The 27,111-nt window shown below is 33.2% G+C and overlaps 2 protein-coding genes across 3 annotated transcripts in view; both read left to right on the top strand.

The window, feature by feature from the left end:
• Window positions 1-16,672, top strand: part of LOC117567568 (probable nuclear hormone receptor HR3) — a 42,208-nt gene extending 25,536 nt beyond the window's left edge. For both annotated transcript variants that reach the window (XM_052005563.1, XM_034247634.2), the window contains exons 2-9: window positions 10,267-10,494; window positions 11,598-11,766; window positions 11,825-11,994; window positions 12,064-12,167; window positions 13,110-13,256; window positions 13,326-13,569; window positions 14,604-14,754; window positions 14,822-16,672. In XM_052005563.1, the coding sequence (XP_051861523.1) occupies window positions 10,267-10,494; window positions 11,598-11,766; window positions 11,825-11,994; window positions 12,064-12,167; window positions 13,110-13,256; window positions 13,326-13,569; window positions 14,604-14,754; window positions 14,822-14,942 (1,334 nt within the window). In that variant the 3' untranslated portion in view covers window positions 14,943-16,672. The remainder of the gene's footprint in view (window positions 1-10,266; window positions 10,495-11,597; window positions 11,767-11,824; window positions 11,995-12,063; window positions 12,168-13,109; window positions 13,257-13,325; window positions 13,570-14,603; window positions 14,755-14,821) is intronic.
• A 7,342-nt stretch (window positions 16,673-24,014) lies between these two features.
• LOC117569305 (fibroleukin-like) lies at window positions 24,015-24,855 on the top strand. The gene is made up of 2 exons (XM_034250416.2): window positions 24,015-24,617; window positions 24,688-24,855. Exons 1-2 carry the CDS (start codon window positions 24,067-24,069, stop codon window positions 24,794-24,796), a joined length of 660 nt encoding a protein of 219 aa, XP_034106307.1. The 5' UTR covers window positions 24,015-24,066; the 3' UTR covers window positions 24,797-24,855.
• Window positions 24,856-27,111: the final 2,256 nt, after the last annotated feature.

The raw sequence follows: 27,111 nt of genomic DNA, 5'->3' as shown, positions 1-27,111 counted from the left end.
CGAAACCTGTATTTCCAGCATTGCATTTGTTGCATTTTCTTTAAGAATTTTTCGCGCTTTTCGTTGTGTTTAGTTTAGGCCAAGTTAGTTACTCGCTTTAGCCAGTTGTTGCTTTTGGCCACAGTTCGTGTTCAACTTGAGAAAAAAACAAAAAAAAAAAACTGAAATTATATTGACTGCATTTTTGCCATTATGTATTTTGGTTCTATGCAACAACAACAGAATACCATAAATAATTGGCTATTTAAGTGTAAATCTTGTTGCCGTTGTTGTTGTTGTTGCTTTTGTTGTTGTTGCTGTTGCTGCTGCTGTGTTGCAAGTTGCGCAAAAGTAATGCTAAAAGAGTCAACTTACGTGGCTTTGTGTGTGGCTTTTGTGGTTGTCAAGGTATTTCTCTTTTTTTGTTGTTGCTGTTTTTTTTTTTTGTGTTTTTCATTTGCTATTTTTCGTATTTTTTTGAGTTTCATTTATGTCGACGCTGTTGCATTTTGAAGCCGTGCATAAATAATGCATGGGCCTACTTTTTATGGGGTGCAAAACATGCCTCCACCTCGATCTGCACTTTGTACCCTCTCTCTCTCTCTCTCTCTCTCTCTCTCTCTCTCTGTCTCGGTGTTTTATGCTTGCTCTCTGCGCCATTGTTTGCGGCTTTGTTCATTTGTTTTGCATTAGAATAGCAATGACTGCAGTCTGTCGACTGTCCGCTGTCGACTTTAGGGTTTTCCAGAGGGTCTGTCGTAATACTTAACTAGTCAACGTACTTCCACAGTTCTTATGCTCGTTTTTTTTTATGTCACTCCAAAGCATTTACAGTGACCAGTTTATAACAATACTGCGAAAATGCAATGGCCAAAATATATTTAAAGTTTATGGGATCAAAGAAGAAAAAGTGATGATGCTAAATAGATTCATTTCAATTATTTAAAGAATGTGAGATGAGTTGATTATTAAATTTATTATCAGAGCTAAACCGAAATATACATAATTTCATACCAAACTTTAAAATGATATTGAACATAAATAGTAATGATTACATATAAAAATAAATGTAAAAATGGGTAATACAAATGAACAATAGATTTTGCCTGCTTTGATTTGAGTGACAAATATGAAAACTATAAAAATACATAACTTAAATATGCATAAAATTAAGATAAAATTAAAAAAATTATTATTAAACTTAAATTTAAATGAAATATATTATAAATACATACAAAATACATATAAAAATAATAAATTAAAATAAACTATAGATTTTGCGTGCTAAAATTTGTATCGTAGACCAGATTGACGACTGAAAAATATTAGAGTTAAAATTATAAATAATATGAAGCATAAAAAAAGTATAAAATAAAGTTATAATTGCTGATCAAAAATAATACAAATAAATAAATAAAATAATAAAACAATTATATAAATGATAAATAAAAATAAACTTTAGCTTTTGGCTAATTAATATTATAATTATATTAAATATAAATTTCCATAAAATCATACATAAAATAATTGTTAATAAAATTTAATATAATAATATAATATATAATATAAATATATATATGTATATATATATATATATATATATATATAAATATAATACAAATATAATAATATAAAAACACATAAATTAAAAGTTAAGTCGGACTTAAATATAATATGAATATTACATGTTATTAAGGAAAATAGACAAAACATTTTCTTACTTACTTGTCATGCAGTAGAATTTGATTAAAAGCTGATTGTGATCACTGATAAATTTAATAAATATGTATATATATAGATAGTGCCTGAGGAGACGTGAATTTTTAAAGTTCAGAGAAAAATAAAAGCAGTTGTAATGTTTATTACTTAAAGAGTAAAGTGCAATTATGTAAACTTAATAGAAATACATTTCATACAAATAAAGAATGAAATTAAAATACAAAAGAAATACACTTAGTAAAAGTTTAATTCAATAATGAAATATAAAGGAAAAATGCTTAAAAACAGTTGAAACCAATAATGATAATAAAGAGAATAATGAAAATAAAGAGTCATAAAATAATTGTAGTAAATAAATACTCATCGAAAGAAAAAATAAACTAAAGATTTCCGTGATTATTTAAGAAGCGATAGAAATGTATAAAAAGTTCATGTGAAGACTGATAAGCGCTTTTATAAATAAATTTAGATAGAGTCTTAGAAATCATGCAATTATTTATAGAAATAAACTTTACAACTATAAATAAAATACTTCAAAGAACTAAGATTTAAATAAAAAGTTAAATCAAATAACAACAAAGAATTGCATAAAAAATATCAATAAAAATTAGGAATCATAAACTTATTAATATAAATAAACTTTACAACTTAGCCTTAAATAATTCGTCACATAAATAAAAAGTTAAATTAAATAACAATCAAGAATTGCATAAAATAAATATCAATAAAAATAACCATTTTGTGCTCAGCTGCACTTTACACACAATAAAGCCTAATTAAAGCGATTGTAAAGATCAAAATCTGGCTTAAAATCATTATGAGCGACTTGAGCGAATTCTTTTGAAATGTCTCAAGGTATGAATAAAATACAAGCACTCAAATGAAAAGCAAATATTACAAAGCAAAAAGCAAAGAAGGAGGCACATATTATACAATAAATTGGCGGATTGAAAGGCTTTCGATGTAGACAAAGAAAGTGGCTTTAACTTTCGGTTTGTTAACTGTTTATTATGCACAGAAATAAATGAATATTTATGATACTCCTACACATGCCGACTTAAAGTCGGGACAACGCACGACGACAATGAAGATAAAGAAGAAGAAGAAGTGGTAGCCAAAAAAAAAAAAAATGAAGAAGTTAAATGTTCGATTTGTATGCAAACATTTTGACAGAGAAATTTCGTGCATATGAATCATGTGACGAAAATGTATCTTAACTCAGACTCACACACACACACACACACACAGACACACAATCGCATCGGTTTTATTGTCACGTGCGGCGTATACGTGATTTTGTTGCTCGAGAACAATATATACATATATAACGCATACGTCATGTGCACACTCATCTCTAAAACAACAACAATAAAAATTATATTATGCATAGGAAAATAGGAAAATGCAAACTAACTGGCTAATAATAAGGCTAGCGAAAAACAGTTAAGACACACACACACTCACAAAACAAAAGCAAAGATGGAAAAAAATTACATCATTTGTGTGAAATTTTTGTGTTCTTTCTTCGTTTTCATTTGGCTGTGAAATTTCGTGGGTCAATCAACTTTTGGGCAAAAAGAACATATATTTTTTTTTGGTTGCTGTATGAGCCAGATCTTTTGTTGGCAACAAAAGCACGTAGCAAGCGGCACGCACACCGAGAGCGAGACGGAGCAAGAGAGAGAGAGAGAGAGAGAGAGAGAGAGAGAGAGAGAGAGAGAGAGAGACGGGGAAGAGAATTCTGTGGTGCGAAATGTAAACATTACAGAAAAAATGCCTGCGTTGGTCATCAACATCAACTGCCAAAAAAAAAAGAAACGAAAAAAAGAACGAAGAAAGAAGCTTGAAAAAAAAGGCCATTGACTGCAAAGCACCGTTAGGCCTGTGACTTTGTGGCATAACTGCGCGTAAATTAAAATTATATTATTATAATGATTCGCTGCTGATTATTATGGCTGTATTAAGCATGGAAGCAGCGTGAATGAATTTTTTTTCTTCTTTATTTTTTTGCTGCTCTTTACTAATTCTAACGGCGTCTTCCTCAAACACACACACAGCGATAGCATATGCAAATGCGTGTGAGCGAAAAGAAAGCGCCAACATTACGTAGCCATGCCAACGTCGACGTCGCTCTCTAACGGCATTTTTATTATGTATGTGTATGTGTGCATGTATGTTTCTTTCCGTCAGTCAGCCGGCTTACCTACACCCTTCCCTTTTCACTTGTGAAAGCTGTGCGCCATCAAACGAGTTTTTATGTTTAACGTGCGGACGCGAAAGAACGAAGCACACATAAGAGAGCGCAAGCTTAAACTTGCTTCGCTCTCGCTCTCTCTCTCTTTTTCTTAGGCAGGCAAAGAGAGCACGCGCGTGTTCAAGCAAAGAGCAGCCACGAAAGCTATGTGTGTGTGTGTTTGTGTAAAGTTGTGAGTTGGCGCTGTTTTATTATTATTATGAGCTCACTCTCTCACAACAGCAACAACAGCAGCAGCAGCAGTTCAGGCCTGTCAGGCAGGCGGTGCATTGACCCCACAGCTCGCTGACCCACTTACGAAGCTGCTTTTTGCGAATGCGAATGCGAATGTGTTGCGCTCGTGTTCGTTTGCCGAACTCGTATTCGCTTCGTGACAACTTGTGCAATAGCTGACAGCAGCAGCGACTGCGACTGCGACTGCGACTGCGACTTCATTTGAACGCTGCTCTGTTGCTGTTGTTGCTGTTGCTTGCTCTCTTCCCGTCTCTCCGCGTCTACGTCTTTGCTCTGTCTCGATTGCTTTTTGGAGGTGAGGCTGCTGCTATTATGTATGTAGCTTGCTTTTGTTATTGTTATTATTATTGTTTTTGTTTTATTTGATGGCGCACTCGTTGCAGCCGAAAACTGCAAATCATATGCAGTATATTCTACACTGTAGTTTTTTATTTACTTTACTTTTTGTTTTATCTCTTTTTGCTGCGTACTTTTTTTCGCACATGTCGCTGCATATTAATTTTTCATACTATTTGCATGTAGGTATTTTTTTTTATTTTGCTGTTTTGTGTTGCTTTTGTGCCTGCATTTGCAATAAAGAAGAACATATTAATTTTGACTTCTGGTTATTGCTGCACCCAGCGGGAAACGATGACAAGAAAACGCAGCAGCGGAGTGCAGATGAAGTGGAAGGCAAAGACGAAGAAGCAGAAGCAGAAAAAATCCCGCAGGCATGCAAAATAAATTGCATATGCAAAAATATTTTCGCATTTTCTTCCTCCTCTTCTTCTTCTTCTTCGCTGTGTATGTGTGTGATTCTTTTTTGTGGCCCATTCAGAATTTTATTTTATTGTGCATTTTTGCACAACGTTTAAATTATCGTTTGCGCAGCCTGTGGAAAACTTGTTGGCGAATTGCTGTTTGCACTTGCGGCGCTTTTTTCTCTCCCTCTCTCTCTCTCTCTCTCTCTGTCTCTCTTGCGTCGTTTTTCATTTTTCTTATAGCACATACAGCAGTTAATTAACTGTTACTCGTTTTGCTGGCAATGCTTATGGTGCGTATGCGTTATTTTATTATTTTTCATTTCCTCAGCGTTTTCTTTAATGCGCTGAATTTCATTGTGGAAAAACAAAGTCGACAAATTTATGGATTTATCAATGGACGATAATTTAATTAATGCACATTAAATACATGATTTTCGCAGACGATTTTCGTATAAAATTTTCAGTGATATTGTGAAAATTGAAAATAAATTAAGAAATATATTTTATAATTACATTTCAAAAATTTAAATTTTTACTTAATCCATAAGGAGTGCGTCAGACATAGCTTATGGTAAATGTAGAATATCTTTTTCATATATTTAAATACGAAAAGCACTTGCGTGTAATATATCTGTCTTGTTGGTTGTGGGCGGTACTGCCTACATATCCAAATACAAACAGTTATTTCACGATGACAAATAAATTTTGGCAAATATTTGTCACATTTCGAAAGTATGTCACAGAGTTATTTGCTTTTGATTGTGCTTTAGCAAATAAAATTCTAAAAGACAATGGAGAAATTGGAGTATGAGTAGGAATACTTGTTGGGCTGCTTCTATTATTATTGAACAAATTTAGCAAATAGTGGAGCACACATCAATTACGCATTTATGGATCTTTGTGTACACGTGTTTAGTTCGTGAATGTGATGTCTTTTAAAGTTCTTGTGAAGTTTTACATAAAATTTGTTCGATACAAATCTAAAAATGCCTTAAATACAACCTAAAATAAAGATTAACATATTTTTATTATAATTTAAAATTAGAATTAATCGAGTTGTTCCTTAATATGTTTAAAGTATTTGTAATTTTAAATGTATTATCAAAATTTCATGCTTCTAACTCGCATAGTTTTGGATTTATCGGGAAATATGTAAACAGTCAGACGGACAGACGGATTTCAATTCCCTCTCTAAGTTAAATGCAAGGCCATTAAGTCGAAATACGCTTCTTAGCGTGCACATCAACAAAACCTTTTGCATATTGATGCGACAGCATAACGGTAAAGTTGTCAACATGCTGTACAACACACATGTTTAAAGCTTGTTGTTCTTCTTATCCGCCTTCAAAAAAAAAGCACGCACGTACATTTACAGCTAATGCTAAGCCGATAAAGATAAAGATTTACCAACACAAACACACACACACACTCAAACATTCGTTTACTGTTCGTGTGTGATTCGTTCGTTGTGAGGAGGAATTTTGTAATGTCTGAGAACGTTACAAGTTTAAAGCGCTTTAAGCGATGCTCGAAACAACAGTCATACAAAACGAGCAAGTCAACGAACACCCCAATCCCCAGCCTCTTCCCTACAGCCAACAGCGCCCGCTGGTGACGACACACATTTCAAAATAACCAAAAAACAAAAAAAATTACTGTTGTCTGTTGCACTGCACGCTGCGTTTAGTGTTGCTCTTCAATTGCGCTTGCATTCGCTCTGTGCGGAAAGAGAGCGACAGTAAGAGCATGATAACGCATGCGCTTAAGAGAGCGCATTTAAGAATGAAGAGAGCACACGCTATGAACTTTCTTTTCAATATGTTTTTGTCTTTTCATTCGCATCCAGTGTTGCCAGTTTAGCCATTTAGTTGCTAGATCTAGCAACTTTTCAAAATATTTGCAACTTTTTTTTTGAAAATGCTATTAGCTACAAATCTAGCAACTTTTTATTTTTTTGTTAGCTATTTTAGCAATTTTACATTTATATTTTACTTAAAGCCTTTTTTATTTAGTATTTTTGCCATTCACTGCAAAAGTTGCGATTAATAGTTCACTATGAAATCGATATTTTTATTTAACTGAATGCTAAAGTATATGTATTCTTAATCAGTGTCAACAGCCGAGACGATCTAGCCATGTCCGTCTGTCTGTCTGACCGTCTGTCCGTATGAAATACTGGATCTCATAGACTATAAGAGATAGAGCTATCATTTTTTTCGACAGCATTTGTTGCCACACCCGCCCTTGCAAATCAATAAAATAGAATAAAAAGCGTAATTTTAAAGCTACAGCTGCGAATTTTGGTTAAGACAATAATAACAATAGTGATTCCTGAAAAGTTGGTTGCGATCATATAAGAATTGTGGAAGTTATTAAAGAAATATTTTTGTATGACCAAAAACGCCTACTTACTAGGGGTCTTAGTTGCTTTGGCTGACAATCTGATATACTGAGCTGCCTATGGTATATTTTGAATGTGGTACTATATCGATATACCAAATATACAATTTGGTATATTTTTAGAATGTTGTAGAATTTTCGGAATATTTTGAAAATAAAACCCCAATATTTTGCTTTTATTCAAAAGAGGGTAGAGGGTATCTCACAGTTAAGCACAATCGACTGTAGCTTTTTTACTTGTTTTATTATTATTTGTTTTAAATTAAATGAAGATAACAAAAGTATATAAACAACATTTATAAGGTTAGTTTGGAATTTAAATATTTTTAATATAAATAAAACAAATTAAAAATTATTTTTATATATTATATAAAAAGGTATGGGCTACATAAGCATGGAAAATGTTGTTGTTGTATGTACTTCTCTATGAGTACTTACTAAAATGAAAAGTACTCTGATATTTTTGTAATAGGTGTTAACACAAGAAGATACGAAATCCTATTTATTTTAATTATTTTATTTCTAATTTCAATATTTTTTCCTACATTAATATAAAATGAATATAATCTATCAAAACTAACCTTGAAAAGATTTAGCAACTTTTTTGGCAATTTTTTTTATAAGTTTTAGCAATTTTTAGCAACTTTTTTTCTCAAATCTAGCAACTTTTACTCCGAAGAATCTGGCAACACTGTTCGCATCGCGCACTCACGAGAATGGAGAATGAGAATAAGCGAGTGTGTGAGTGTGAATGCGAGTTTGTTTGTGTGTGTGTTTGTTGTATGATTTGTATTATGGTGTGTGATACTGCCGTGTTGGAAAAGTTCATTGACACTTGAAAAACATTTCAGTCAGTCATACACACACACACACTCACACAGTGGCAGACACAGACACTGACAGACGTCTCTTACTCATTCGCTCTGACGCTCATCAACTGTCACACATTTCTCCCAATGCAGCAGCGGCAGCAACAGCAGCAACAACAAAGCGACTTGGCACATTTTTCAACTGCAGCGGAGGCTGTGTCTGCTTTTGCTGCTGCTGCTGACGCTCTGCTGCTGCTGCGCTGCCAGTGCTGACTGCGTCTGTGTTTGTCTGCTTTCGGTTCAGCGCGCATCTTTCATCCTCGTGGGTAAATACGCAAAGCGTTGGATTACACAATACGCCTCAGTTCGAGAGCAGCGCAAATGAATGCGGATTCAGCTGTTGCGATGCTGCTGCTGCTGTTGCTGCTGCAGCACAGGGGCGGAGTGCGGGTAGCTTTTGTAATCGTAATCAACTGTGCCCAAAAGCGCTGCCTAGAACCAGTTCTTCTTTGCGGATGCTGCTGCTGCTGCTGCAAGTGCGCATCTGTGTGCGAGCAAGTGTGTGCGTGTGTGTGCCTGTAGTTGATCAGCAGTCTTAGTTGTTGTTGTTCCTTTTGTTGTTGCTATGCGTCTGCTGCTCTCTTTTTGTTTGCCGCCGCGCAGAAATTACATCATCGTTGAAAAGGATTGTTGCTTTGTTGTGAGGGAATCCCAACAGCTGTCGTTCACACACACACTCACACTCACACACACACATGCTCGCACAACAATTTAGTTGAACTGAAGCTGGCGCTGTAGTCGCTTCTCAGTCCCATTGTCTAGCCGAACAAGTGGCTTAAGGTACTTTACTCATTTTATATTATGTCGTGTTACACTCGCCGAAAATTCGTGTGAATTGTGCAACTAGCAAATATAATTATTATTGTGTAAAGAAAATTAAAAAACATTTTTCAACGTATTAAATTGCTTTTTTTCATACTCAAATATATAAATAATTACACAAAATAAATATTAAGAGATACCAATAACAATAAAAACAAAAAATATTTTTATAACAAGGCTTAAAATTAATATTGATTCTTTTAAGCATTAAAAAACATTTTAAAATATGAAAACGAAGAATGAATAAAAATACTGTTAGTCAAAATATATATAAAAAATATTTAAAATGTTTAAGTGTTTCTCAAAGAAATTTGGAATAATAGCAGAAAATTTAGCAATGAAACTCCAAATTAATTAAAAAAAAAGAAAGAGTAACACAAAATTTTAATATTAATATGAAGACATATTTTACTTCCAGCAGAATTTAAAGAAAATGTTCACATGATCTTGCATAAAAAGATTTTTGTAAAAATGTTAAATTGAGAATCCTTAAGCATTTGTATTTTGTATTAAATCAAATGATAAATATAAATATAAAGACTATTATTTCAAATAATAATTTAAATGTTTAATTATGACATTCTTATAATATATTTTTTTGCCGCATTTTCTTATAAATATATACTATAATCTTGAAAATATGTTCTAAGTTTTATGCTGTCAAATTTCTCAAAGTGTACACTTACCTATTGCGTAATAAGTACTTAGTTCTTAGGCGAATCCCGCATTGTTATGCGACGACAATGGGCAACCTACTAAACCCAAGCAATAATCCTAATGGCGCATTGTAGCAAATTGTCTGCCACGAACAACTTCAATTTGCATTACTTTTGCATGGGGGCCAAGAGGCCATACGGTAACAGTTAATGGTCTTTGAATAATTCTATACCCAAACAGTTAGCCCTACACATTTTTGTGGGCACAAGGAAGGGTGGGGAGCGGGAAAGGTTTACCATAGACAGCAGGCGGAACAAAGTATTTGGGAACAATGTAAATAGGCCTCTCGAACCTAATTCACTTAACAATCGCAACATTTACTGTGTAATATAGTCATCAGTTACACATGGTTGCCACTTTACGAATAACTACTGTACTCAGAACTCAACTGTACGCAACAAAATGTTGCGCTAAGTTAAATATATATTTCTATGTTTTTTTTTGGTATAAGTAAAATTCGTTTTTATATGTTCTTTTAAAAAACAAAATAATTAATTGAAGAACCATTTTTTTTGTTCATTACTTGCAGCTCAAATTGAAATAATTCCATGCAAAGTCTGTGGCGATAAATCATCGGGCGTGCATTACGGCGTCATCACCTGCGAGGGCTGCAAAGGTTTCTTCCGGCGATCGCAGAGCTCCGTTGTGAACTATCAGTGTCCCCGCAATAAGCAATGCGTCGTGGATCGCGTTAATCGGAATCGCTGTCAATACTGTAGACTGCAAAAGTGCCTAAAACTGGGAATGAGTCGTGATGGTAAGAAGATGAAGCAAACACCTTCACATAGATACACAATATTTATATGAGAGATACATTCATTAAGCATTTTTTTGAGTCGAAGTCCCCAACAGCCAGTACACTCTTTTCTATTAAATGTAGTATTAAATACTAGAAATACTAATTAAAATAAGAAAAGCATTTATTATTGTTGACAAATGCAGAAGAAATGTCTAATCTCATAAAGTGTATTTATTCTTGTCTATCCGTCCATAAGAACACTTTCTCTTAGAGGCTACAATAGAGAGACTTACAAGAATGAAACATATTTTTGTCATGCCAACTTCCTCCCACTGAAATTGTTTAATACGAACGGTGTTATTTGAAGGCCTCGAGTTTTAGTTGTTAATATGGTATATTTTCAATGTAGTAGTAAATCAATAAAAGTTTTTTTTTGGTTGCTTGCAAAAATTAGAAATTATTCAAGAAATTATTTTATACGACAAAATCCCTCTATAGATTTGGCTAGTAATATGGTATATTTTTAAATTTTTGGTATATTTTGAATGTAGTAACATATCAATGATCGTTTGCTTTTGCATGATTGGAATTTAACAATTTTTCAAGAAATTATTTTATGCGGCAAAATCCCTCTGCGAATGTGGTTGCTAATATAGTATATTTTTATTATAAATTTTTGGTATATTTTGAATGTAGTAGAATATCAATGACAGTTTATCTTTGTGTGAAATGAAAAATTTGGAAATTATTCTATACTGCAAAATCCTTCTGTAGATTTGGTATATTTTCGAAACTTTGGTATATTTGGAATGTGATGGTACATCAATGATAGTTTTATTGGGGTATTTTAGCATTTTTAATAATATTTCGCATTATTGTAAAGTTTTAGCTAATATCTTACAGTCGAGCACATTCCTTCATAGTTTTTCCGATTGTTTTGTAATAAAAAAACACTTATAAAAGTTATTTTCAATATATATTTTATAATAGTTAGCTAGCGAGTAGAAGGCCAAGCAAACAGTACTCTCTTTTATATCAAATCTAATATTAAATACTAGATTTCATATAATAAAAAAAATAATTGTTAGCATCACCATCAACTAATTACCCCCTCTTTGCAGCTGTAAAATTCGGCAGAATGTCCAAGAAACAGCGCGAAAAAGTGGAGGACGAGGTGCGTTTCCATCGCGCCCAGATGCGTGCCCAAAGCGATGCCGCTCCGGATAGCTCAGTGTACGATACACAGACGCCCTCAAGCAGCGATCAGCTGCAGCACAACAACTACAACAGGTAAGCAAATTATTGTCTTTATATTGTTCCTTGCTATAACTTTTGATTCCTTCACCAGCTACAGCGGCGGCTACTCGAACAACGAGGTCGGCTATGGCAGTCCCTATGGCTACTCGGCATCGGTGACCCCGCAACAGACGATGCAATATGATATCTCGGCCGATTATGTGGACAGCACCACATACGAGCCGCGCAGTACAATGATCGATCCCGAATTTATTAGTCATGGTATGCCAAATGAAATCACGTAATGCAATTCTATTAGAATATCACCTAATCTTTGATTCACTTTTGCAGCGGACGGCGATATCAATGATGTGCTGATCAAAACTCTGGCGGAGGCGCATGCAAATACAAATACCAAACTGGAATCTGTGCATGACATGTTCCGAAAGCCACAGGTGAGATGAGGATGGAAGAACTAGCTGAAATTAGGAATAGAAATTCATTTTATTAACTGTATAACTAAAGTAGGAATTGAACTACAAAGTATTCTAAGGATTGCGTTACAACATTTTATTAGAAATGAGGCGGTTGGAGAAGAAATCTCTGGATAGCTAGAATTACAATACACATAATAACTATTCGAATATTCCTTTAAAGCTACTAAATCAGAGAATTATTGAGATTTAATAAGCACTCTATTGATATTAATTTTAATGTATTTATGTTATCTTTGAAAAGTGGTCAATACTTAAAAAATATAGTGATAAAATAGGAGAAAGCAACTTATAAATTTGCTGATAAAATAATGGAAAGTTATTTCTAAATTTAGTTTATAGATTGTAAATATGAATATACAAATTTTAAAAGAGAAAACTATAGCTTTAACATCAAATAAGAAGCTACTTGTATAAATAATATTAAAATGCATTCTATATTCATTAATTTGTAGTTTGATAGCCAGAATTGAGCTGAGTTCTGCAAAATACTTCAAGAATAGAGCTATTTATGGCCAGGAATATAAAAGAGTATTTATTTATATTTTCAATTAAGCGTCAGTAATGAATCTTTGAAACCTTTTTAATTATACTCAATCTGTTTAGTTTTCTCTTTACCTCAAAATCTTTGCATATGGTTCTAAATCATAGAAGTTCAGTTTATAGCTCAAATAGTTTCTATACGAATATTATGCACAGAATTATAGAAATAGTTTTAAAAATGTGTTTCTGCAGTTATGCAAACTGAAAAGAAGATGGAATTAATATTGAAGCTTTCTTTAAAGTAGATTACAGAATTGAAAAATTGGAAAGATATTGTACGAAAGATTTATAAAAATATGTAAATAACCATTCCTCTAAAACCGAAAATATTAATAATAAATGAAACTTTCCTTCAACTAGGATCTATCGCGCATACTCTATTACAAAAATCTGGGCCAAGAGGAGCTCTGGCTGGACTGTGCCGAGAAGCTGACACAAATGATACAGAATATTATCGAATTTGCAAAGCTAATACCGGGCTTTATGCGACTCAGTCAAGATGATCAGGTAAGTGAACAGAATACATATTAAACTTCAATGAAATTGTATTAAATTTGCTTCAATTCCCCTTTCAAGATATTGTTGCTGAAGACGGGCTCATTTGAGCTGGCGATTGTTCGCATGTCCAGATTGCTAGATCTCTCACAGAATGCTGTACTGTATGGCGATGTGATGCTGCCTCAGGAGGCATTCTACACATCCGATTCGGAGGAGATGCGTCTGGTGTCACGCATTTTCCAAACGGCTAAATCGATAGCCGAACTCAAACTGACTGAAACCGAACTGGCGCTATATCAGAGCTTAGTGCTGCTCTGGCCAGGTGAGATCACTATTTTATATTTCTGCTGTTTATAGAGTAAAAGAGTATAATAACTTTGTGACAATAGATAATTTAGGTATCAGTGGCTACTACCAAAATTTGGTTGGGATTAGATAAAAACTTGAAAAGTTATTTAGGAAAAAGCTACTATTTATTTGACAATCTTGTATATAGATATATAAAATACAGCCTTCGGTATATTTTTATTAATATATTTATTCTGGCATTCGATTTGTGGTACTTATAATAGCAGCCACAGTATTATTCTTGAAAATTTGGATGCGATCAGATAAAAACCCCAAAAAATTATTTAAGAAATAATTAAATTTATTTAAAAAGTAATATTTCATGAAAACAGTTGAATCTCAATGGCTTTGTTTGGCATATATGTATTTAACTCTGGTATATTTTTAACTCTTCAAAATATGTTTAACCCAATATTTGGTATTCTTCGATATTTTTTGTTTTTCGATATATTATATGTATTATGTATATTTAGTTTGATACTCGATTTGTAATACTTGCAATAATAATTACAGTATTTATTTTTTCTAAAAATGAAGTTTCAATCAGATAAAATGTGCAAAAGTTCTTTAAGAAATAATTCGATATAAGAAAAAGCGTCTGATAATGCCAGGTTTTAATGGCTTTGGTTATATTATGATCTCTATGGTACATTCCGAACGTAAAAGTATATCAATATACTACACATAGTCTTTGGTATATTTAAGAAATAATGTTTTAATGATGCGGTTGGGACTTTGCTGTTGTGGTGGACAATCTGCTATATTTTGGTCTCTATTTTGGGTATATTTTTAAAGTATAAGTATATAAATATACTACATATAGTCTTTAGTATATTGGAGTAATTTTTGGTAAGCTAATTTGGTATAATTTAAGAATAATACCATACTGGGTTGCTTTTATTGAAAATGTGTAGCGGGTATCTCACACATTCGACTGTAGCTTTCTTACTTGTTTTTAAACACAATTACTTTTATATATTAAACATATATTCCTTTTTTGTTTTGTAGAACGCAATGGAGTGCGCGGCAATACGGAAATACAGAGGCTTTTCAATCTGAGCATGAATGCAATACGGCAGGAGCTGGAAACGAATCATGCGCCGCTCAAGGGCGATGTTACCGTGCTGGACACGCTCCTCAATAACATACCCAATTTCCGGTTAGTCACTGAATTAACAGATTTCACAATACAAACTCTCTATAATTTTTGTCCACTTCACTTTCAGCGATATTTCGATTTTGCACATGGAAGCGCTGAGCAAATTTAAGCAACAACATCCGAATGTTGTGTTCCCAGCGCTGTACAAGGAGCTATTCTCAATAGATTCACAACAGGATCTGACATAACCAGAGCCGATCTTTATGGACACATCAGCTGGCTCTGTGGCCGATGTTGCAGCCGGTTGTCCGCTGCAGATACTTGCAACAGCAACCGCAACGGCAACGGCAACATCACCGGAGCAGCCACTGCAGCTGGAGGACTGAGGCGGCATAACAACAACAGCAACAACAACAACAGCAACAACAATAATCAACAACAACAAAACAGCAAGCAACATCAATACAAACAAAACTTTATCATCATTTAAGCTAGCATACAACCAAGGATGTGATCCTGGCCGAGGACTCACTTAAAAGCTACAAACAAAAACAAAAAAACAAAGCAAAAATATTTCAAAAATATTATATATACTTTTTTCTAGAAAAAAAATAAAAAACAAAAGGATGCAAATGATGAAAACACACACAGGCTAATTACATCAAAAACAAAACAAAAAAACAAAAGCAAATACAATTTAATAAATTTAAAACGTAACTCAGTTAATATTTCGCTTCATAGACAACAAAAACAAAACAAAACAAAAAAAATATATATACAAAAGAAAACAAAAAGTCAAAATGCATTTTAGCAAAAAAAAAACTAAACAAAACCGAAAATAAGCAAAAATAGTTTTCAGTTATGCAAAGCAAATAAAAGCATGTAAGCAAAACATAGCCACGCCCCCCGCCCTCTAGCCAAGTACTTAATGAACAAGCAATTTAAAATTTTCATTTAATTTTTTTGTAAAACTGAGCTCAGCTTGATATCATGATATGCTCCCCTCTTCCTCCTCCTCCTCCTCAGTTCAAAGTCCCTTAAATAAAAATAAGAAAAACTAAAAACAAAAAAAAAATATAAAACACCGCTCTAACCCTCTAGGTTGTCTCTGCCTTTTGTTGTAAACTAAAAACATGTGTATTATATATACAATATATATATATAAAACCAATTTATATATATAAATATAAAATTACATTACGTACATATAAATATATATAATCATTTATATATTATCATTTTTTATACATAATGCAAATACAATTTTTGTAAACAAAATGCGAAAAAACGAAAAAATGGAAAAAAATGCAAAAAACAAAATCGAATATCTCGGAAAAATGTGTTCTTATATAATTATGATTAATGTTTAATGTTTAAATAATTACAATTACAATTACGTTTAACACTTTAAAAAAAAACAAGTTGCAAAAAACAAAACAACAACAAAACAAGAAAAACACATTTAGGAGCAAAAACTTTTATCATTTTCGTTTAACTATTTTATAGCATTTTTCCCCCAAAAAATTCCGGTTCCAAGGTTTATTAGATTTAAATGAGAATAAAACAAAAAAAACAAAAAAAAATACACAATTTAAATAAAAAGCATTAACAGACTTTAATAGTTTAGCTAAAACACAGCAACAACAACAACAACAACAGAAGATGAAAAATGAACAGAAACACTTTTGATATACAAATACAATAAAAGATACATAAATAAATTGTACTAAATGATAAAGTTAATATTGAGAATGGAAAACAAAAAAAAAACAGCAAAAAACAAAATGATGAAAATTATATCGTAATTATCAAGTTACAAGTTTATTGTTTTAAGCGAAACTTATAAGAAATAAAAAACAAAAAACAGAAAAAAAACCAACAACAAAAAAAACAGAAACAAGAAATATATAAGCAAGAAGAATGAAAGAGATGAAAACAAACAAACAAACAGACTGATGGACCGCACGCCACAACAAAACCCGGACAGTCCCCTAACCACGCCCCCCTTTTGTCGTACGCCCCCTCTCTCATCCTCTCTTTCACCTACATTAATTACATTTAAAGACAAAAACAAAAAGCAAATTGGAAGTCATCATAATTGCATTAGATTCTCGATTTGATTTATCAAATAAAATGACTGACTACACAAAGACGTTACACACACTTGCACACACTCCCCCCTCATACACACACCCCTTCACACACATATACATACATACATAAGTTAAAGTAGCGTTAAACAAAAAGAACAAGAAGAACCACAAACTTTCGTTTTGTAGGTGATAATTGATGTGTCTTAATCGCCCCCCTCGCCACGCCCCCTTCACCGCCGCCCCCCGCTCAAGACACCTCATCAAACCATAAGTACATTGATTTACGTTTGTTTTTTTAGATTAAATTGCAATTAGCCAAATCGATTTGTTGGCAACAAACTCCTCTCCAACTCCTCCCTTCAACAGGCAGGCATATTATTAAATAAACTAAATATACACGTATAAATATATAAACAAATTATAAACAACAACAACAACAAGAACAGTAACAACAATAAATTACCAATTGCAATTCCATCATCATCGTTAATTTAATTAATCTTTTAGCCAGTTTCGTTTTGGGCCTTAAAACATTTACAGCAACACACACACACTCACACACTCACACACACTTTACGTTCGGACATTTTTGGCCTTAAGAATTAAAAGAAAATAAATGATAGTAAATACTTTATATATATACAACACACATATACATGCATATATACACATATGTATATATATACATATATATTATATATATATAGCGAATAATGAATTAGTTATAATTTATACAAAGCAAGGGAGCAGCTTTCAAACCAGCAAAAACAGAAAACATAGAAAAAACATACATAATACATAGAAGAAGAAAAAGAAGCAGAATGGGAAAAACAGATCAATGCAAAATTTGCAGTGTGGAAAAGTTAAAAGTAAAAGAAGTTGAGTTGATGCGAAAAACAGAAAACATGAAAAGAAAACAACATGCAAGAAAGAAAACAAAGAAAAGTATCTATATATAATATATATACAAGAAATAAATATATATATTGTTAAATTTTTATGCTAAGTTTTTAGTGCAAAATGAGCAAAAAGAAAAGAAATGAAGAAAACAGAAAAAATGGTTAAATTTTTAATAATAATAATAATAATTATGATAATGATGAAACACACGAGTAAACAAAAATCTACATTTAAATTTAGCATATAATGGCATATGAATTATGTTACAATATTTACAACAACAACAACAACAACAACCAAGTCCCTCTATAAACAAAAAACAACAAAAACAAACACACACACAAAATGACTTTAAATAAAAGTAAAAAAAAAGAAAAAGCAAATGATGAAAAACTGAAATTAATTATATACAAAAGAAGAAAACATGAAAAAAAGCAGCTGAATAACTTCATTTATTCATGATGTATGATTAAGCGTAGCCATAGTACGACTGTTGCACATTGCAGACACACACACACACACATTCGACACTCACACACACACACGAATACAATCACCCATACATATGCAAATGTAGGCCCAGCCCTGCCACTGACAGTTACAAATGATTTTCAGTTAAGTTTTTTCCTTTCCATTTTTTTTTCGTTTGAAAACCCCTCAAATAATGTAGTAACAGTTCTGCTGGTCATCACAGCGAGTGCATACTGTAGCCCCGGAACCTTTTTGGAATTTTACTCTGGTTGCCGCTGGCGTATACGCAATATTTGGAATTATTATTTCAGTTTTCCGGTTTGTTTCGCTTTTCGCCGCATTTCTCGAACTATTATTTTGCTATTCACCTGTGTATTTTGTTTAATGGTTTTTTAAATGCTTTTAAACGCGAACATAAATAAAAAAAAAAACACACACACACACAAAACGAAAAAAGAACACAGCACATAAATACCATATAATTTATGGCTCAGTTGTATACACATTTTTTTCCTGGATAAAAGCCGAAAGTGGAAAAAGAATATTTGAAACAAAACAAAACAAAAAGCTGGACAAAAATGAAAGCAAAAGCAGATAAAACAATAAATGATCGTTTAAAAAAGATGAAGAAGAAAAAGTCTAAAAAGGAAGCATAAGTATATAGTATATATAAGAATATATATACAATGCGTATAGATCGTTTTTTATATGCTTAGTTTAACTAGATGAATTCGTTTTTTATATATTTGTAAATTGTTTTCTAGGTAAATCGAATTATATATATATATATATATCTCTGCATAAGCTGTGTCTCTATATATACTTCAGAAATATATAGAAACCCTGAGAACAACAACAACACAAACACACACACTCAAACACATATATATATATTATGTCATACTGCATTATTATGATTATTATTATGATTAAATGAATGAAAAACAAAAACCCAATCACAACACGAAGAACAAAACAAAACAAAACAATTCGTAGAGAGTTTTGTATGAAACTTTCAACTAAAATGAAAATGCAAAAATGAAAAAACAAACAAACTAAATAATTCAATTCATTCTTAACAATAAAGTGTAATCTGAATTATACAAAAAAGAAAAACAAAACAATGAAAAGATTCAAATATCTTGCTCGCTCTTTCACTTACTCTATCTCCCTCTCTCACTCGCTCGCTCTGTACTCTTTTTAATTATGCAGTTTTTCCAGCTTGTCGTTAGGTGAGTATTAAAAGCGGCGGATGGAATAAGTCCGCTCTTTTGCTTTTGTTTCGCATTTTCAATTATCAACTAAGTACTTAATGGCATTTTCAATTTGTTCGTTTGTTTATTTGCTGCCACTGAACTGGACAATCAGAAAACAAAATGAAACGAAACACGACAACGGCATTGTTCATTATACCGCCTCTTTAATAGGTAAATTAATGAAACGTTGTATTAACTGCAACCGTTTTGCATTGCTCCAAACGACTGATTGATTGACACAAGGAAATAAAAAAGAGTCATCGAATAGCACAAATTAATTAGCATTGACATATATGAATAGACTGGGAAGCCAATGGCAGCAGGACATCTTAATATACTACATTTACCTTGAATGGAAAAGGATTTAAATTTCTGCTTCGTATTCAAGTTCGTCAAATACTAAAATTTGCCTGCATTTTTGAATTTCTGAAGAAACCAAGTTTAAGTTAGAAGTAGTAAATGCATGCACTTATTATCAGGCGTTTTATGATATACAGTATATTTAGAGATATACAGTATATACCACAGATAAGTTTCAAGTGCATTAGCAGAATGTTTCAGAAAAGTTTTTCGCTTAAAAAATTTGTTTCCCTGCGAAAATTTTTGTTGTTTTATAAAAATGTCTTCGCTCTGCTTTTTATACCCGCTACCCATAGGGTAGATGGGTATTATAGCTTTGTGCCGGCAGGAAATGTATGTAACAGGTAGAAGGAGGCAGCTCCGACCCTATAAAGTATATATATTCTTGATCAGCGTCAACAGCCGAGACGATATAGCCATGTCCGTCTGTCCGTCTGTGTGTCTGTCCGTCTGTCCGTATGAAACACTGGATCTCAGAGACTATAAGAGATAGAGCTATAATTTTTTTTGTCAGCATTTGTTATGTTTGCACGCAGATCAAGTTTGTTTCAAATTTTTGCCACGCCCACCTCCGCACCCGCAAATCAAAAAAATCGAATAACAAGCCTAAAGCTAGAGTTGCGAATGGTATATACAATAAATACTATAGTAGTTATGATACCTGAAAATTTGGTTACGATCAGATAAAAATTGTGGAAGTTATTAAAGAAATAGTTTTGTATGGGCAAAAGCGCCTACTTACTAGGGTCTGAGTTGCTTTGGCCAACAATCTGGTACATTGTGCCGTCTATGGTATATTTTGAATGGTGTACTATATCGATATACCAAATATACCATTCGGTATATTTTTAGTATTTTTGCAGTATATTCGGTATATTTTGAAAATGATACCGCAATATTTTGCCTTTATTAAAAATGGGTAGCGGGTATCTCACAGTCGAGTACACTCGACTGTAACTTTCTTACTTGTTTTTTTTTGGTTACATCAAATTGATTCAAATAATTTAAAAACAAAATTTCGATATTTAATTTTATATTGCTAAATTTTTACAAAATATTTTTAAATCAATTAAATTTCGTGCAGTAATTTCGATACTTAAATTAAAGCCATTAAGCTATTCTAATTTAAGCTGCTGTCGAAGCACCAAAATGTCAGTTTAGCTTTGAGGCAAGTTAAATACGTGCTTTTGTGCTTGCTTAACTGCTGCATGACTGTGCGAGTGTGTGTTTGTGTGTGTCCCTTGCCCCAGTTACTTGTGTGTAGTAAGTAGGTGCCACACACACAAACACGTAATAAACAAAAACAAAAGGCAAATGTAAAGTTTATCTTACAATTTTGGTTTTGCGTTGAGGTTTAAAGGTAAACATTAGTGCCAAAGACTATCACTAGCAGCTGACTTCATCAGAGTGACCTTGCAACACACACACACACACACACATATAGACTGAGGCACATGCCACAGTCTGACAAGTGTATACAAACTACCACAAATGGTCATAAGCGAACAGAGCCACAACAACCGGAGACTGGCCATAAATCTAAGTGGCATTGAGTTCATTTGTGGCCGAGAATGCGAATGAAAGTGTGTGTGTGTGTGTGTGTGTGAGTTGAAATACGTATCTATGTAAGTACATTATTGTATTGGTGTTTATTTCAGACACACACAAAAATAAGTTTAGTCGCAGTTTCGAACATATATATTGCAGGTGTCGACAATGACAAAGGGCGAGGCGAGAGCGAGGGCGAGGGAGAGGATTGAAGTTTTTGGCTACGTTTTTATGGCCAAGAGAGCGCTTTGAATTTATGGCCATCAAGGCAAGTGCCTCACCGCACTGCTTTGCTCTAGTGTTGTGTTGTGTGTGGCAATAGCAAAAGTTTGCTGAACTTGCCAAATAAGTCTTTGCCACTTGGCTCAGCAAAACGCTGATATAAAACCAGTTGCCGCTTAGCCAATGGCCTTGTCAGCACACACACACACACACACACATACAGTGTGGCATCAGTGTCGAAGCAGGACATGATTGTGTCCTTAACACGCTCATAAATTACAGTGCACAATCAAAAAATAATAGCAACAAGCAGCGAGCACCAAACAAACAAATAAACAAATGAGCGTATGAACAGCTTTATTGACTCACAGTTCGCATGCAAATGCATTATGTATAAATTGACAACAAATTTGTGGACCATGCAACATTTGCGAGGAGCCACAGCTGCCGCTGCTGTTGCAACTTTAACGCGCTTCCGTCAATTGAATTTACGAGCCAAACGGGAAAATTGTGTCACAAACAAGAGAGCCACGGCAAACAATGCTCCCGGTTTCAACTTCGATGCGATGCTGTATGATTCGACATGAGCATGCTGCTGCTGCCCCATGCAACTTATTGAATGTTGCATGCCACACGACCGACATAGTTAAGTGAAAATTTATTTGTAAAGGAAATGAAGACAACAACAACTACAGACTACAGACTACAGACTGGCTGATGTATTGGCTTCCGGGACTTACAATTCGATAATCCTTTTTCGCTACGCTCCAAGAGCTGCTGGACGAAGGCGAGCGGCGCTTGATGAGTTGCGTTTCAGCTTTCAATAGCTGTGGCAGTAATAAACACAGTATCAACAACATAATTACAGTGGGCGAATTGCTATATTTTTCTTTATTACTTTTTACTTTTTAGCGCTCACGGATAACATTTAACGAGTGAAAGAGTTTTGAATATTCAAATAATTTACATATGTATTACATTTTACATTTACAAATAGTGTGATATAATTCTTAAAATATACCAACTTTATATACCACAAAAATACTAAAAACTGCTATATTTGGTATATAGAAATAGTAATACATATATTAAAAGCATATCTAATTTTACCGAGTGGTGCGATATTAATCTTAAAATATATCAACTTTATATACTACAACAAGTAGGAAAGGTACAGTCGACTGTGCTCGACTGTGAGATACCCGGTACCCGTTTTGAATAAAAGCAAAATATTGCTGTATTTTTTAAAAATATACCAAAATACAAATATACTAAAAGTATACCAAACTGTATATTTGTTATATCGATATAGTACCACATTCAAAATATACCATAGACGGCACAATATACCAGATTGTCAGCCAAAGCAACTAAGACTCCTAGTAAGTACGCGGTTTTGCCCACACAAAAGTATTTCTTTAATAACTTTCACAATTTTTATCTGATCGCAATCAAATTTTCAGAAATCATAAATATTATAGTTATTATTGTATACACTAAAATTCGCAGCTGTAGCTTGAAAATTGCGCTTGTTATTCGATTTTATTAATTTGCGGAGGCGGAAGGGGGCGTGGCAAAAATTTAAAATAAACTTGATCTGCGTGCAAACACAACAAATGCTTTATCTTTTGTAGTCTCTGAGATCTAGGTGTTCATACTGACAGACGGACAGACACACTGACGGACAGACAGACAGACAGACAGACGGACATGACTAGATCGTCTCGGTTGTTGATGCTGATCAAGAATATATATACTTTATTGGGTCGAAAATGCTTCATTCTACCTGTTACATACATTTCCTGCCGGCACAAAGTTATAATACCCTTCTACGCTATGGGTAGCGGGAATAAAAATCAATAAAGTAAATTTAAAATAAATTTATAAGGTAATTTTGTAGTCGAATAGGTTCATGATTAGTCGTGAACATAAAATTCAATTTTTAAATATGTATATGGTAATTTATTTAGCCTCCAAAACCAGTGTCACCATAGCGAGTTTATTTACCAAGAAGCCTCTCTAAGACAGGCGACAGAAAGTTGACATTCTCTCGACATTGACACTATTTGCTATCGCCTTCTTATTTTCATCTGAACTCACATCCGTTGATCACGTGAAAGCTCAAAAACGCCAAACCTCCAAAACCTGTGGTAAGTTCATGTTACATCCTTAAATATCTTGGCCCATTAATGCTGCCTTCGACATAAAACACAATTATTACAATTACAATTATAAATATATTTCATTTAGCCTCTAAAATCTGAGACTAAATGAATCACTCACAAGCTCTCGCCCATTCTATTTTCATTATCAAGAAGCCTCTCTAAGACAGGCGACAGAAAGTTGACTTTCTCTCGAAATTGACACTATTTGCTATCGCCTTCCTATTTTTATCTGAACCCACATCCGTTGATCACGTGAAAGCTTAAAAATGGCAAAGCAACTCAGAGCTGAGTTCTTCGCTTTTAATTAAACTTTTAGTTTCAAATTCATCTTTCTCGCGTGCAGTTGAAATATTCAAAATGAATGGAATAAAAAATAACTCAGTTTTTTCCATAATAATACTTCAAATATTCTTGGTGGCCAAAGCTACTGAAACTATAAATACTCTTATCCCATCAAGTTGCTCTCCTTTTGGAGATTCTCCTGGCGTTCATCAACTCAATGTTTCTGGTGTAGGTTTCTTCGATGTTTTATGCGATAGTCAGTTAGCTGGACCTGGATGGATTGTAATACAACAACGAGTTGGGGGAAATGAGGACTTCAATAGGGATTCGGCAACGTATCGCAACGGTTTCGGTTCCTTTGAGAGTGATTTCTTCCTCGGGCTCGAGAAAATACATCGTATTACGAGTTTGCAGCGTTACGAACTTTATATACATTTGGTTGATGAGGATGGAAGGACTTACAACGCTCGTTATGATGACTTCAAAATATCTGATAAAGACAATGGATACGCACTGAGTTTGGGTAAATTCAGTGGAACTATTCCGGATGCGATGAGAAGCGGCGAATTTAGTCGCTTCCCAACTAATATGGAAAGTCCCTGGTGGTACCATACACATATTGATTGGTAAATATATCAAATTGTTATTTTTAATGGAATACACATAATTATTGTTGTTTGTTTTTTTCTTATGCAGTAATTTAAATGTACCATATTGGCGACGTCCATTTTGGATGTCTATTAGTCTGAGAGAAGTTAAGATGCTAATTCGCCCCAAAGGAAGCGATGAAGAAGTGAGCAACTGAAAAGCTGAAATTACAATATTTGACTCAATTATGTAATCATTTATATATTATATAATTGGTGCATTAAGAAATTACGTTCTGAATAATAAATTGATTGACTGCTTAATACAGCGATTTATTTGTATAATTCAAATAGATAAGTTTTTCTTGTAATTTATGTTTTGATGTATCAAATTGTAAGTCTCTAAATGCTTTCAATAGTGGTGCAAATATTTAAAAGTAAGTAAACTTATGTTTATGCTGTATATAGTACATCTTTTTAAACAAATTTTGAATATTAAAGTAATTTAATAAATGTTCTACACATATTCGTTTCTCATCTAAACATTCAATAAACAGATTAAATAACGCTTAAATAAACACGTTAATGCAGCAGCTTTTAGTTAATTCAATTAAATTTCCATTAAATTGCATTATCATGAAGTCTCTCGCTCAGAGATGATCATTAGACAATATTGTGAGATCCAATCTCTTATCATTAATGCAACATATGATTGCTTTTATATTAACACATATTAAATGTTAAGAGCTGATTTATTTGTAGATTTAAGAGCATTATTCAGTTCTATATTCAACTTTCTTGAAATTAAAATTAAAATTACGCTTGTTATTTGATTTTTGTTGATTTGCAGAAGCGGAAGTGGAAAGTGAAATAAATTTCACTTTTTAAATATATGGTAGTTTATTTAACCTCCAAAACATGCATCACCATTGCGACGATAAGCTACTTCTAGTATAATTACCAAGAAGCCTCTCTAAGACAGGCGACAGAAAGTTGACATTCTCTCGACATTGACACTATTTGCTATCGCCTTCTTATTTTGAGCTGAACCCACATCCGTTGATCACGTGAAAGCTCAAAAATGGCAAAGAAACTCAGAGCTGAGTTCTTCGCTTTAAATTAAACTTTTAGTTTCAAATTCATCTTTTTCGCGTGCAGTCGAAATATTTAAAATGAGTAGAATAAAAATAAACTCAGTTTTTCCCATAATAATACTTCAAATATTCTTGGTGGCCACAGCTACTGCAGAAGAGGTGAGAACAATAACATAAAGCAGTGTATTACAGTGAGTGCTAAGAATGTTTACATCTTTTTCTTATCAGACACATGAATCCGAGGGACAAATGACAGAAAAATGATGTACCTATGAAACTGTAAAACCATTGCTAGATTATTTTAGGCAGGTTAAAAATGGGTTAGAAGACAAAGAAATTAGGGAAAATAAGTTAAATGAATTAAATTCTGATCTTATGGAAAAGTATCATGAAATTGTGAGAATCCATGAAAAATTCATGAAGGAGGCAGCTCTATTAGATGAGTATAAAAACAAAGTAATTAAAGCGGAAAACGATTTGCAAACTTGTCAAATTAAAGTTGATAATGTAACGTGCAACGAGAAGAAGCACAAGGCGACAGGGCTATCGGCATTTGCGGGGCACGCTTTAGAGTCCGGCTCTAGCTCGTCGGCTTTGGGGGTGGTGGTCTTGCTTATGCCAATAGCCCTTTCTTCGCTGCTCATTATTATTAATTTAAGATCAGAAATTGAGCGTGCTGCGACGAAGAAGGGATTGCTAGAAAACTAGCCGGAAAGAGAAGGAAGATCCAAAAATGTCTCAAAAAAATAGAAAAAAAAACAAAGAGAGAACAAAAGAGAGAGAGAGAGACAGAAAGAGAGAGAAAGAGAGAGCGAGAATTGAGGCAGGCCATCACAGCTGTTAAGTGATGAAGTCCCCTCCCAACCTATGATCACAGCATCAGAGTATGGCTCTGGTGATCCCTTTTAACCCTACGACAGTGGTGTCGCTGGCTTGTTTCGGCTAAATAAAAAGTGAATTATTTCATGGTATACAATATTTAATTAATGATAGATATTAAACAATATGGCATTATAAATAAAAATAGTACAAAATGATCAATAATACCACAAGAGGATAGTTGCAATATTTCTTTTAAAGTTTCTTTTAAATATATAATGTATTTTAATTTCAGTGCTTTGTATTATTTCATGTATCAAATTTTAAACTTCGATTTAATTTTGTAATTTATCTTCAAACCTTTTTTTATATATATTTAAATAGTTTTTAAATTTTTTCGTATGCTTTTCTATAAATTTATATTTCGTGTTTGTACAATGTAAATCGAGGTGAAAGTATAAAGTGTGTGTTTCGCAATAAAAAAAAAACTCACCAACAGAACTCCTGCGGCGGCGATCGATCTCCGACGAAGGCGTGCTGGAACAGTGCTAAATTAAATAAAAAAATACAACTTTCACCGAAACACTTCATATTGTACCTACGCGAAACTGGTACTAGTT

The sequence above is a fragment of the Drosophila albomicans genome, chromosome 3, assembly GCF_009650485.2.
Source record: "Drosophila albomicans strain 15112-1751.03 chromosome 3, ASM965048v2, whole genome shotgun sequence".
NCBI lineage: Eukaryota > Metazoa > Arthropoda > Insecta > Diptera > Drosophilidae > Drosophila > Drosophila albomicans.
Note: the sequence above shows the minus strand (reverse complement) of the source record. Positions and strands in the feature narration are given on the sequence as shown.